General features: G+C 49.4%; 1 protein-coding gene across 1 annotated transcript in view; it reads left to right on the top strand.

The window, feature by feature from the left end:
• The window catches only part of LOC138797915 (fibrinogen alpha chain-like), a 28,405-nt gene extending 19,324 nt beyond the window's left edge, over nucleotides 1-9,081 (top strand). Inside the window, exons 2-3 of the mRNA XM_069978717.1 lie at nucleotides 3,443-3,588; nucleotides 7,721-9,081. Of these exons, the coding sequence (XP_069834818.1) occupies nucleotides 3,443-3,588; nucleotides 7,721-8,002 (428 nt within the window). The 3' untranslated portion in view covers nucleotides 8,003-9,081. The remainder of the gene's footprint in view (nucleotides 1-3,442; nucleotides 3,589-7,720) is intronic.
• The last annotated feature ends 3,788 nt before the right edge of the window (nucleotides 9,082-12,869 follow it).

Below are 12,869 nucleotides of genomic sequence, written 5' to 3'. Positions count from 1 at the left end.
AGCATCTCGCGATACTCAAGGAAATCTCGGCATCCGTTTCCTGTAAGTTTGGGCGCTATTTCTCAGCCAATAAAGATGCAGGAGACTCTTTGGTACATCCTGCGATCACGTGGGACCCATACATGTCGATAACAGCGATTGGTTGGCCAGATCAGATGACCCTGCCATATAAAACTGGGCGGGGGCAGTGCTGGCTTCAGACACATGCTGTGAGAGATCAGGGAGAGAGCTGCTGCTGGTCAGGGAGAGTGTCAGTGTAGGATATAGCCTTCCAGTAGGCCGGGTATATACCAGCAATACAAACACACAGACCTTTTCAGGGCTTAAAGCTTTTATTATTACTATTACTACAGACTGCTGGCTGGGACTTGCAGTGCTGCTACCGCGATTTCATCAGCACACTGTGGTGACCGGCTGCTGGCAGAGAGGGGGCATTAGGTGTTAGGTGTGGTCCTGGTGTACTGTACTGTATAGCTGGGATTTGTAGTACATCCTGCATAGAACTTCACTGCTCATTGGACGGGGGTGTCAGAGAGTGTATATAGGTGCAGCCACCACCAGATTGTATCTCACAGCCCCCCAAAACTATTGGGACCACCAGTATATTTCCAGATTTCTGTCTTTCTTACTTTCTGACTTGGAGGTGCTGGGCGGCCCCTGGCGTGTTGTCAGAGCGGGGTCATCAGTCACTAAGCGCATCCACCTGACAACTGACAGCGCTGACCTTTATTAATTTTTTAATTTATTTATGTCCTATTGAAGCCATATCCAAGCTCTCTGCTAATTACCCTGTGTAGTGTATTACCTGTGTATTGTATCACCTGTGTATTGTATCACCTGTGTATTGTATCACCTGTGTATTGTATCACCCTGTGTATTGTATCACCTGTGTATTGTATCACCTGTGTATTGTATCACCTGTGTAGTGTATCACCTGTGTATTGTATCACCTGTGTATTGTATCACCTGTGTATTGGATCACCTGTGTATTGGATCACCTGTGTAGTGTATTACCCTGTGTATTGCATCACCCTGTGTATTGTATCACCTGTGTATTGTATCACCTGTGTATTGTATCGCCCTGTGTATTGTATCGCCCTGTGTATTGCATCGCCCTGTGTATTGCATCGCCCTGTGTATTGCATCGCCCTGTGTAATTAGCAGTGAGCTTGGTTGCGTGTGACAACGGGCGGAACCTGGTGGCGGCTCTGCAACTCGGCAGCCTCACACATGTACCATGCCTGGCCCACATCTTCAACCTAGTTTTGCTGCGGTTCCTTAAAACCTTCCCCAATGTGGCTGACTTGCTCACCAAGGTGCACCACATCTGAGCGCATTTCCGCAAGTCAACCAGGGAAAGTTACCCCAACTGCTACAGTCAAATTCAAAGTCGAAACAGCAGTGGGGGGGAGAAGTGGGGAGTCACATGATGCAGGGAATGTTACCCCAACTGCTACAGTCAAATTCAAAGTCAAATTCAATTTACCTTCCTTGTCTTGTCCATTTCGAACCTTATTATCTGGATGTCATCTTATCTTAGGGGTGTCCTCTGCCCTCCTTTCACCAGCACCTTCTACCTTCCTCGGACGTTGTAGCCTTTTGAAGGCAGGAGTGACCGGGTCTTTTTAATAGACACTTGCCCTCTCTTAGAGACTTTTTAAAGGATTGAAAGTGTATTCATCCGATCAAATTAAATTCCTCCTAAGAAGACTGTATTGTTATTCTTCTTCCCGACCTCCAATGATTTTGCCTCTTACACACAACTGCATGAGGGGGTGAGGCTAGATCCAGCCATAATCCGGCTATTTTTATTGGATGATTGTATTCTCCATCTTGATCTGGGTCTGTGGTGTCAGGCTGTCATGATCGCGCCTGAAAAGGCATCAGTGCCCCCCTCTGCTGCGAAGATTCCACCTCTGCGCCAAAGACTGCGCTTTTGGCCATGATCCGTTCCTGGTTTTACTGTGTTCTCTGCTGATGTCTTCTGTGTTCCGGTCCATGTTTCTTAGTTCTCCCTGCACTTTCCTTGCTGTGGTCTGTTCTCTGATTGTGTCTGCTGTGGTGTGATTGACAGGTCTCCTCACCTCTGGCCTTCTGGGAGTTCTTGTGTGTTTCTCCTGCTCCACCTCTCCGCTTGGAGTCCGGGACTTCTGATCCCTTATAGCTGTGCTTCTCCCTCGCTCCACTCTGAGCTCTTGATAGTTTTGCAGCTTGTCTGTTCTGCTAGATCCGGCCTCTGTGATAGTGTCTGTATTCCTGGTTTCCTCATCCCTTACTTGTTTTTTGAAGTTGACAGGTTTTCACACGACCTTCCCTCTACCGAACTTGGGTCCCCTGCAAAAATGCTCGAGTTTCGCATTGACTTCAATGGGGTTCATTACACGAAACGAGCACTCGAGTATCGGAGATATTCGTCTCGAGTAACGAGCACCCGAGCATTTTAGTACTCGCTTATCACTATACACCATCCCAAGGGACCCGGCAGCAACCCGGAGGGGCACCGCCCACAGGGGACAAGGGTACAACCGGCCTTATAAAATAAAAGCAGGCGTGCTATCACACCTGTGTGCCCACCCGGCACTGGCGTGACAAAGTAACATCCTAAGGTCCGGCTGTATCTCGGCCAATCACCACCGGAGTGGCGTCACACCTGACCACCTAGCAAGTAACCGGCCGCTCCTCCGACACAACATCCCAGAGGGTCCGCACAATAGTGTAATCACAGTGTGACATAAGTTGAGCCTTTCTTGCTGATGAATATTGGAGTGTGCATACTGCAGCATTGTAGGCCTAGGGTACAGGACACTCTAGACTCCGCCTCCATGACACCTGGATTGATTGAAAGCTTCTTTGAGTATGGGTTTAGATGCTTTATTAAAATGGATGCACAGGGGCCACCGGTATATATGAGATTTCTGTAGTGATGGATTCCCTCTAATGGGGCACACTGGCCCAGCCTTGAAATAGTTAAAGTGGGGGTCTGACCTCTAGGCTTATCCCTTGCATAGGGTTCCTAGCGAGCTGTATTCAACACAGGAAAATACTGTGAAGGAGAAACAGAACTTAAAGGCAATGTCTAAAAAAGTCAACGTAGTGTTTCAGGGCTTAAAGGGTTAAAAACTAAAACAAACAAAAAACAAAATGATGCTTGATGTCGGCCGAGCGACAACCTGCTCACTGGGACTGAGGTTCTATGACGCTAATGATCATGGATGGATCCCCACAACCTACAGAGTATTATGACAAGAGTTCCCCTTTAATAAACCAGTAGTGTTCCCCTTTAATAAACCAGTAGTGTTCCCCTTTAATAAACCAGTAATGTTCCCCTTTGATTAACCAGTAATGTTCCCCTTTAATGAATTGGTAGTGTTCCCCTTTAATTGACCAGTAATGTACTCGTAAATCGGTAATTGTGGGTTTGTTTGTGTTTTTTTTTAATCAGAAACAGTGAAAAATGTTGCAAATCTTGGAAATAAACTGAGGAAGAAACTTAATGATCTGAAACTAAAAGTGAAGGAACAAGTAAGAGATCTCAGACGCCTCCACAGCGCGATAGAAGAGCAGCTGGCGGCAATGCGGAGACTGGAGGTAAATGGCGGCTATAGTATTTCTATGAAGAGCAGATAGTAACGCAAGGATTTCATGTGGGCCGACATAAGCCGGGATGGACTCACTAGTCTGATGTAAGGGCAATACATGGGGGCCTATACATACACGGGGGCCTGTACATACATGGGGGCCTATACATACACGGGGGCCTGTACATACATGGGGGCCTATACATACATGGGGGCCTGTACATACACGGAGCCTGTACATACATGGGGGCCTGTACATACATGGGGGGCCTATACATACACGGGGGCCTATACATACATGGGGGCCTATACATACATGGGGGCCTGTACATACATGGGGGCCTGTACATACATGGGGGCCTATACATACATGGGGGCCTATACATACACGGAGCCTGTACATACATGGGGGCCTATACATACATGGGGGCCTATACATACATGGGGGCCTATACATACACGGAGCCTGTACATACACGGAGCCTGTACATACATGGGGGCCTGTACATACATGGGGGCCTGTACATACATGGGGGCCTATACATACATGGGGGCCTATACATACACGGAGCCTGTACATACACGGAGCCTATACATACATGGGAGCCTATACATACATGGGGGCCTATACATACATGGGGGCCTGTACATACATGGGGGCCTGTACATACATGGGGGCCTGTACATACATGGGGGCCTATACATACACGGAGCCTGTACATACATGGGAGCCTATACATACATGGGGGCCTATACATACATGGGGGCCTATACATACATGGGGGCCTGTACATACACGGGGTCCCTATACATACACGGAGCCTGTACATACATGGGAGCCTATACATACATGGGGGCCTGTACATACACGGGGGTCCTATACATACATGGGGGCCTGTACATACACGGGGTCCCTATACATACACGGGGTCCCTGTACATACACGGGGTCCCTATACATACATGGGGGCCTATACATACATGAGGTCTATCAGTTACGCCACCCATAGAAAGGGGAAAAATAACCCAAGGTGTGCGGTGTTGTGTGTGTAGGTGCTGGTGCGTATAGAATAGAGTCCCAGTGATGGAAAAATAGAACAAGCTTACTGTAGAGTCTCTGAATAATACACAAGACTTTTACAGAATAGATAAATGGTTGACACAGACTTTAGTGCTGGAACTCGTTGTACTTAAAGGAGACCTGTCAACCCCCCGTGCCGAGGTGACAGGCTCCCGACCCCTCCGTTACAGCCCCCTATACTCACCTGATCCCACTGGGTCCCGCTTCCTGATCCGGTCGGGTCACGGAGATATCAGCTCCCGAAGCCCGGTGCGCGCTGACAGCAGAGTCAGATGCCCATAGAGAATGAATGCTCCGTCACTCTCTATGGGCATCGGACTCTCCTGTCAGTGCGCGGCGGGCTTCGGGCGCTGATATCTCTGTGACCCGACCGGATCAGGAAGCGGGACCCGGCGGGATCACGTGAGTATAGGGGGCTCTAACGGGGGTCGGGAGCCTGTCACCCTGGCACGGGGGGTGACAGGTCCTCTTTAAGGAGATGCTGAAGGAGTAGAGTAAAAGAGGTAGTTGTAGCAGTGCTTGAAGAGTAGAGGAGTTTGTCAGAGTAGGCCCAACCCAATGTAGCTGTGTACTCTGCCTGAACTTGAAAAGATATACTTTATAGTGAGAAGTTTACTTGTAGTTGTGTTTAGACTTTGGTCTGACCACCTTCTGCCCTACAGTGTTGAGCTACCCGTCCTGTCAGGGTCCTACAAGCCCCAGCTGTGGTTATCTAGGCATAGCTACTGTAAGTGTCCAGGGGGGGTGTCCTAGTTACCTGCACTGTGAGCTAGGATACGTAGACCTTCTTTACAGTAACTTTGACCTATCCAGGCTAGTTCCTCTTGTACTCAGAATACTGCCCTGCTCTGTGTAGAGGTGTTCTCGGCGTGGGTTAGGGTGTTCCTTGATTCCTCTCCCTTTAAAGTAACCCTGCCCCCCCCTTGTGCATTCTGACATCTCTACACAAGTGTAATGGGTAAATTTAGCAGTTTTCATACCTTATTTTATATCATACGTCATGGTGCTTGTTCAAGTGATTTTTTATCATCTGCAGATTGTGCTAAGTGGGTGGGGCTTCACAGCATTAGCCACTTGGCCCCACCCATAGCGCCACCATTGGCCCCGCCCCTCCACGACGTCATAGGCACATATGCTCCTCCCCTCACTGACCATTGGAACAGGCTGGCTTAAAGGTCTAGGCTCCACCCCCTCTGGGTCAGCCCATACCAATGGGTGCCAAGGAGATGGGGCCTATATGTTGATGATGTCACAGAGGGGCGTGGCCAATGGTGAGGTGGGGCGGGGCTCAGTGGAGCTGTTGCTGTGAAGCCCCGCCCACTTAGCACAATCTGCAGATGATAAGATCACTTTTTACTTGAACAAGCTGCATGACGTATGATATAAAATAAGGTGTGAAAACTGCTAAATTTACCCTTTACACCTGTGTAGAGATGTCAGAATCCAAAAAGGGGGACAGGGTCACTTTAAAGTGCCTAGCACTGCATAATGAACTTAGTGGTAATAGACAAAAACTGGTTGTCTCTAGCTGCATCTATACACCTGAGTGTCTAGACTAGACCGCATCGCTTGTCCCTGTAAAGGGTCCTGGCATCAGCCAGGCCCTGGCTTAACTACTGCAGTAACATCTGTTTTTGTGTCTTCCCTCTCTGAGAATCTGGTAAGAACTAACTGTGCACCTCCTCCACCATGTAACTCCTCCTACAGGGGCCTAGAGTGTTCCATGTGAGTGGTGGGGATGAGTGTGTGCAGGAGAAAGGAGAAAAGAGATTGGTTAGAAGTAGAGAACACCTCCTATTGGTCAAGAATAACACATGGTACATAGGAAACCTTAAAGGGGTAGTGCGGCGCTAAAAAAGTATTCACAGAATAACACACATTACATAGTTATACAACTCTGTAATGTATGTTATGTCTGTGAACCGCCCCCTTCCCGTGTCCCACCACCCCCACCGTGTACCCGGAAGTGTGTGGTGCATTATACATGACCTGATCCGTGTCCTCTGCCGCGTCATCAGCTGCTCAGCCGCGATTGGCTGAGCATAACTGTGCTGAGCCAATCGCGGCTGAGCACAGCCGTCCGTCCGAAGATGACGTTTGGCACAAGATGGCGGACGGCCTCGACACGGATCAGGTAATATATAATGCACCACACACTTCCGGGTACACGGGCGGGGGTGGTGGGACACGGGAAGGGGGCGGTTCACAGACATAACATACATCACAGAGTTGTATAACTTTGTAATGTGTGTTATTCTGTGAATAATTTCTGAGCGCCGCACTACCCTCTTAAGGTTTCACTGACTGTGATATACAATACAATAATGTGCAATACATGGACATATAAAACACTATCACCTAGTGGCGAAACTGCAGACTACTTCATCACCACTTTCTAACCTGAAAGAAGAAACTTTTTGAGAGGTGCACAGGAGAACCAAAAAAAACCCACCCATGTGGGACATCACATTGGTACTATTAGTGATATTATATATCCTGGGTGATCACACAGATGAGGCCCATACTATTAGTTTGCGCAGTATCTCTTTATTGGTCTGCGTTCACACTGTGTTTTTATTTTCCATTTAACTGATCTGTTTTATGGAAAAAAAATGGGTGTAAAAACTAACGCCGGTGTACGCCATCCCCTAGGATCCGTTATCCATTGATTTACATTATAAAAATCCGATCCTTCTTTTTTTTTTTCAGAGAACAAATAAACTTTTTCCTGTACGTTAAAATTAACAATTCAAAAACGGATCCATTAAACAGAAAGCAAAAACCCAGTGTGAGCCCAGCCTTAGGCCATGTTCACACAGGAGGTTCCCTCAGTATTCTGCTACCAATATTCTGATATTATTTTAAAACAACGGCCTTTATTTGCTAATAAATGGCGGCCAGACTTTCTTCGTTTTCTGTCCACTCCTGGTTTTGTTTACAAAAAACTGATAAAAATATTCAGCAAAATCCTGTGTGTGGAGATCCGGCTCCTAGCCTAATGTAGCCTCATACGTATCACACATTGAGTGTTTGACCCATTTATTCATCTCACCATTGACCAGGTTGACCTTGACATCAAGTTCCGCACCTGCAAAGGGTCATGTGAGAATGTCCAGGTTTTCATGACCAGCCTTGAAAAGTATGAATCCTGGGAGAACGATATGAAGAGAATGGGGAAATATCCGACAGACGAGACCAAGACTCTCCGTGACATAAGGCTTGTTACCCAACCACAAAAAACGAACGCCACCAGCTTCTCAGAGCTCTGGCCTTTACTGGACATGAAAGAGTTGGAGATGCTGGAAAGTGACGACCAATGTCGGCTGAAACTGGAAGATGTATGAGAAATCGTCTAATGCCGGATCTCGTTCCACTCCATTAACCCCTTAAGGACGGAGACAATATTCATTGTTTGCACTTTTATTTTTCCCTCCAGGTGTGTAAGAGGCCACAGCGCTTGTACAGACCGGCATCTTACTCTGACGCCAATCGTACCGTGCAGTCACACACTTAATGGTTCCATCAAATATGCCACAAAACTGGAAAATAAAATATTTACAGGGTGAGATAAAAAGAAAAAGCTATTTTTTCATTTCCGGAGGGTTGGGTGTTGACGCTCCGTGCTCCGTGCTCATGTTCTTTGGGTCGGTGCGATTACAACTCTCGGCAATTCATAGAACTTTCATTTTATTTTACGTCTTCTTCCCTACTGAGATGACGCTGTAAGTTTTTGGTCTATGGGGCTGTGTGAGCAGTAATTGCGATTCCTCGCGCTGCCAAAGCAAATATGTTTATTCAAAAAAAAATAGATAGGAAAAGGCGGTCAATTTAAAGTTGTAATATGGGAAGGGATTTTTTTAATATTTTTTTTTTACACACATTTGAAATCCCCCCCGAGCATTTCTATGAGCAATACACTGATTGCTCGTAGAGATCAATGCAGCACATATGTACTGCATTGATCTATGTCATCTGCACTCGATTACTCAGTGCTGCTAATGGCAGCGTCTAGCAATTGCTGAGTCAGGACCAGCATCAGAGCATTGCTAAGGCCCAGGGTGGTAAGTACAACTAATTGGCCATCTGGGGCCAATCTCCCTCCACTAGACGACAAGGAAAGGCTTTTTAACAGCATTTGAATGGTTAATTAGCCGATCTGGTGTAGTACAGAGAAGGCTCACATCATGCACGTGTACCAGTACGTCATGGGATGTTAAGAGGTTAATGCAATTAAGAGATTAATAATCATTTTACCTATTTGTTCATTATTTAAAAGTATCTTTGGCTGTGACTATGGGGGCTCCCCAGATCCGGAGAAGTATCCCGGCATCACAGGAAGTACATCATTATGTAACAGTAACCTCTGAGAGGAGGCCATGGAGCCCTGGAATGGGTAATAATAAATTACTTAGAATTATCAGTCCTCTAGCTTCCTGTATTCTCTTATATTCTTCCAGGTTTGATATAAAATAAAAAATTATCAAAATTCAGTTGTAATTGTAATGTAGCGGGAACTAATCATAGTGCCAGGTAGGAGAGCCGCGTCCCGTCACAGGTAAACTTGGCAAATGTCTGCCAAGTGATTGTTTCATATATGTAAGGGAGGGGCAGATCATCTCATGTGCCCCGCCTCCTCCCTCCCCCTCCCATCCCTGACCCTGCTATAACACATCCTCCCTCCCCCTCCCATCCCTGACCCTGCTATAACACATCCTCCCTCCCCCTCCCATCCCTGACCCTGCTATAACACATCCTCCCTCCCCCTCCCATCCCTGACCCTGCTATAACACATCCTCCCTCCCCCTCCCATCCCTGACCCTGCTATAACACCTCCTCCCTCCCCCTCCCATCCCTGACCCTGCTATAACACATCCTCCCTCCCCCTCCCATCCCTGACCCTGCTATAACACATCCTCCCTCCCCCTCCCATCCCTGACCCTGCTATAACACCTCCCCCCTTCCTATCCTTGACCTGCTATAACACATCCTCCCCCCCCTCCCATCCCTGACCCTGCTATAACACATCCTCCCTCCCCCTCCCATCCCTGACTCTGCTATAACACCTCCCCCCCTTCCTATCCTTGACCTGCTATAACACCTCCCCCCCTTCCTATCCTTGACCTGCTATAACACCTCCCCCCCTCCCATCCCTGACCCTGCTATAACACATCCTCCCTCCCCCTCCCATCCCTGACCCTGCTATAACACCTCCCCCCTTCCTATCCTTGACCTGCTATAACACATCCTCCCTCCCCCTCCCCAAATTATGGCCGCTGTCACACATGCAGACTCATTGAGTTCTATGGCTCCATAGACTGTACTCTGTAGGTGTTACTGATGATCTGTATTGGGGACATTGTGCGTCCGTGTCACCTGTATGACCGAGGTCCCTGCATATGCCGACAGCTACACATTCCTGATCCTGTCTGTGGTTAGGGGTCCGCCATTACAGAGAGGGTTACTGATGTATGACTGGGACCTAAGGATGCATCAATCTGCAGCAGATCCCGGATGTGTGATTGCATCAATCTGCAGCAGGTCCTGGATGTGTGATTGCATCAATCTGCAGCAGATCCCGGATGTGTGATTGCATTAATCTGCAGCAGATCCCGGATGTGTGATTGCATCAATCTGCAGCAGATCCCGGATGTGTGATTGTTTCCTTATTGCAAATTAAAGACTAGAGAAATGTCTGTAAAATTTCACTAGACTTTCCTCTCCGTCCTCCCTTTCCCCTCCCTCCTCCCCCTCCCTCTCCCCCTCTCTCTCCCTCCTCCCTTTCCTCTCCCTCCTCCCCCTCTCTCTCCCTCCTCCCCCTCTCTCTCCCTCCTCCCTTTCCTCTCCCTCCTCTCTCTCTCCCTCCTCCCCCTCTCTCTCCCTCCTCCCCCTCTCTCTCCCTCCTCCCTTTCCTCTCCCTCCTCTCTTTCTCCCTCCTTCCCCTCCCTCTCCCTCCTCCCTTTCTCTCTCCCTCCTCCCCCTCTCTCTCCCTCCTCCCTTTCCCTCTCCCTCCTCCCCCTCCCTCCCTCCTCCCTTTCCTCTCCCTCCTCCCCCTCTCTCTCCCTCCTCCCTTTCCTCTCACTCCTCCCTTTCCCTCTCCCTCCTCCCCCTCTCTCCCCCTCTCTCTCCCTCCTCCCTTTCCCTCCTCCCCCTCCCTCCCTCCTCCCTTTCCTCTCCCTCCTCCCCCTCTCTCTCCCTCCTCCCCCTCCCTCCCCCCTCCCCCTCCCTTTCCTCTTCCTCCTCCCCCTCCCTCTCCCTCCTCCCTTTCCCCTCCCTCCTCCCTTTCCCTCTCCCTCCTCCCTCTCCCCTTCCCTTTCCCCCTCCCTTTCCCCCTCCCTTTCCCCCTCCCTCCTCCCTCCCTTTCCCCCTCCCTTTCCCCCTCCCTTTCCCCCTCCCTCCTCCCTCCCTTTCCCCCTCCCTTTCCCCCTCCCTTCTCCCTCCCTCCTCCCTTTCCTCCTCCCCTCCCTTTCCCTTTCCTCCTCCCTTTCCCCCTCCCTTTCCCCTCCCTCCTCCCTTTCCCCCTCCCTCCTCCCTCTCCCTCCTCCCTCTCCCTCCTCCCTCTCCCCTCCCTCTTCCCTTTCCCCCTCCCTTTCCCCCTCCCTTTCCCCCTCCCTTTCCCCCTCCCTTTCCTCCCCTCTCTCCTCTTTCCTCCCCCTCTTCTCTTTCCTCCCCCTCTTCTCTTTCCTCCCCCTCTTCTCTTTCCTCCCCCTCTTCTCTTCCCTCCCCCTTCTCTCTTCCCTCAGGCCCAGGACTCTTCCCACATAGCCCGTACCCCGGCCGCCTCCTATCTGCATCATTAGGCTGCCGGGTCTTCCGGCCCATGTCAGGGTTCCTAGCTTCACCTCTCGGCCTCCTCCGCTAGTATTCTCATTACCCAGTAAATCCATCTTCTATTATTCCATGGTGACATGCAGCATAAGAGCTGCAGCCATATTGTGGCCCCCAGCACTGCACCCGCTGGATTCCTATCCACCTCAGCACTAGGTTATATATCACTATATGCCACATTTATTTCTCAGTCGCTGTTCACACCATCAGGATTTGCTGGGAGTAGTGACGACTGCTGACAATTCTTATGTGTGTGTGAGTCTCAGGGTCGGCCCTTGGGGTGTGCGAGCTGTGCGCTCACTCCTGGCCAGCGGGGGGGCGCTCCGGCAGTTAGAGAGCCAATCAGGACTGCAGCTGCTGCCAGACGCCGCTGTCACACACTGAAGGGGAGGTCACTTTCAACACACACTTTCATCACCCATACAAGTCAATGGGGTTATGTTGGATCATGGACCCCATTCACACTAGGCAGCAGCACAACAAGCAGTGGGACAAGGCGGTTACAGGAATACGGTAAGCAGTGCGACAAGGCGGTTCCCGGTAGACGGTAAGCAGTGCGACAAGGCGGTTACAGGAATACGGTAAGCAGTGGGACAAGGCGGTTCCCGGTAGACGGTAAGCAGTGCGACAAGGCGGTTCCCGGTAGACGGTAAGCAGTGCGACAAGGCGGTTCCCGGTAGACGGTAAGAAGTGCGACAAGGCGGTTCCCGGTAGACGGTAAGCAGTGGGACAAGGCGGTTCCCGGTAGACGGTAAGCAGTGGGACAAGGCGGTTCCCGGTAGACGGTAAGCAGTGGGACAAGGCGGTTCCTGGTAGACGGTACAATTCAGGTTGCATTATGAAATGGTGACTCCTATTTCTTCGAGGGGCTGTCTATGAGGTTTCCCGTCACACACAATAAATTGGACAGAACTTTGGCTTCATTTGTGCTAATAAAATAAATAACTAATTGCTGTAGAGAAAAAATACAATGAAATGGCATTAAATGTAATTTATATCATCTTTCTGTATAATAAAAAGTGGCGCTATATAAATAAAAATTATTATCATTATTATGAATTATTATAGACCCCGACATGTGAGTGATTAATGGGGGTACACCCCAAAACCTGTGCTGTGCCTGCGATGAGGAAGGTATGAGGCATTATGGGGGATCCTGGAGCTGGCAGGAGGCGGAGGCCTAAACCGGCGATGAAGGATCAATGAGGAAATACTCCCATTGTTCTCACACCCCATTCACATGATGACTTGGGGGACATCACCAGTATATGTTCCCTGCGGTCAGGCAGAGAATGGAGCTTGTGTTATAGTGACATAGAGAGGAGCCATGCTGGAGATGGGTCGCCATAGATACACGCACCACAGCAGGGAGTTACCATAGCAACA

The sequence above is a fragment of the Dendropsophus ebraccatus genome, chromosome 7 (assembly GCF_027789765.1).
Source record: "Dendropsophus ebraccatus isolate aDenEbr1 chromosome 7, aDenEbr1.pat, whole genome shotgun sequence".
NCBI classification, from domain to species: domain Eukaryota; kingdom Metazoa; phylum Chordata; class Amphibia; order Anura; family Hylidae; genus Dendropsophus; species Dendropsophus ebraccatus.
Note: the sequence above shows the minus strand (reverse complement) of the source record. Positions and strands in the feature narration are given on the sequence as shown.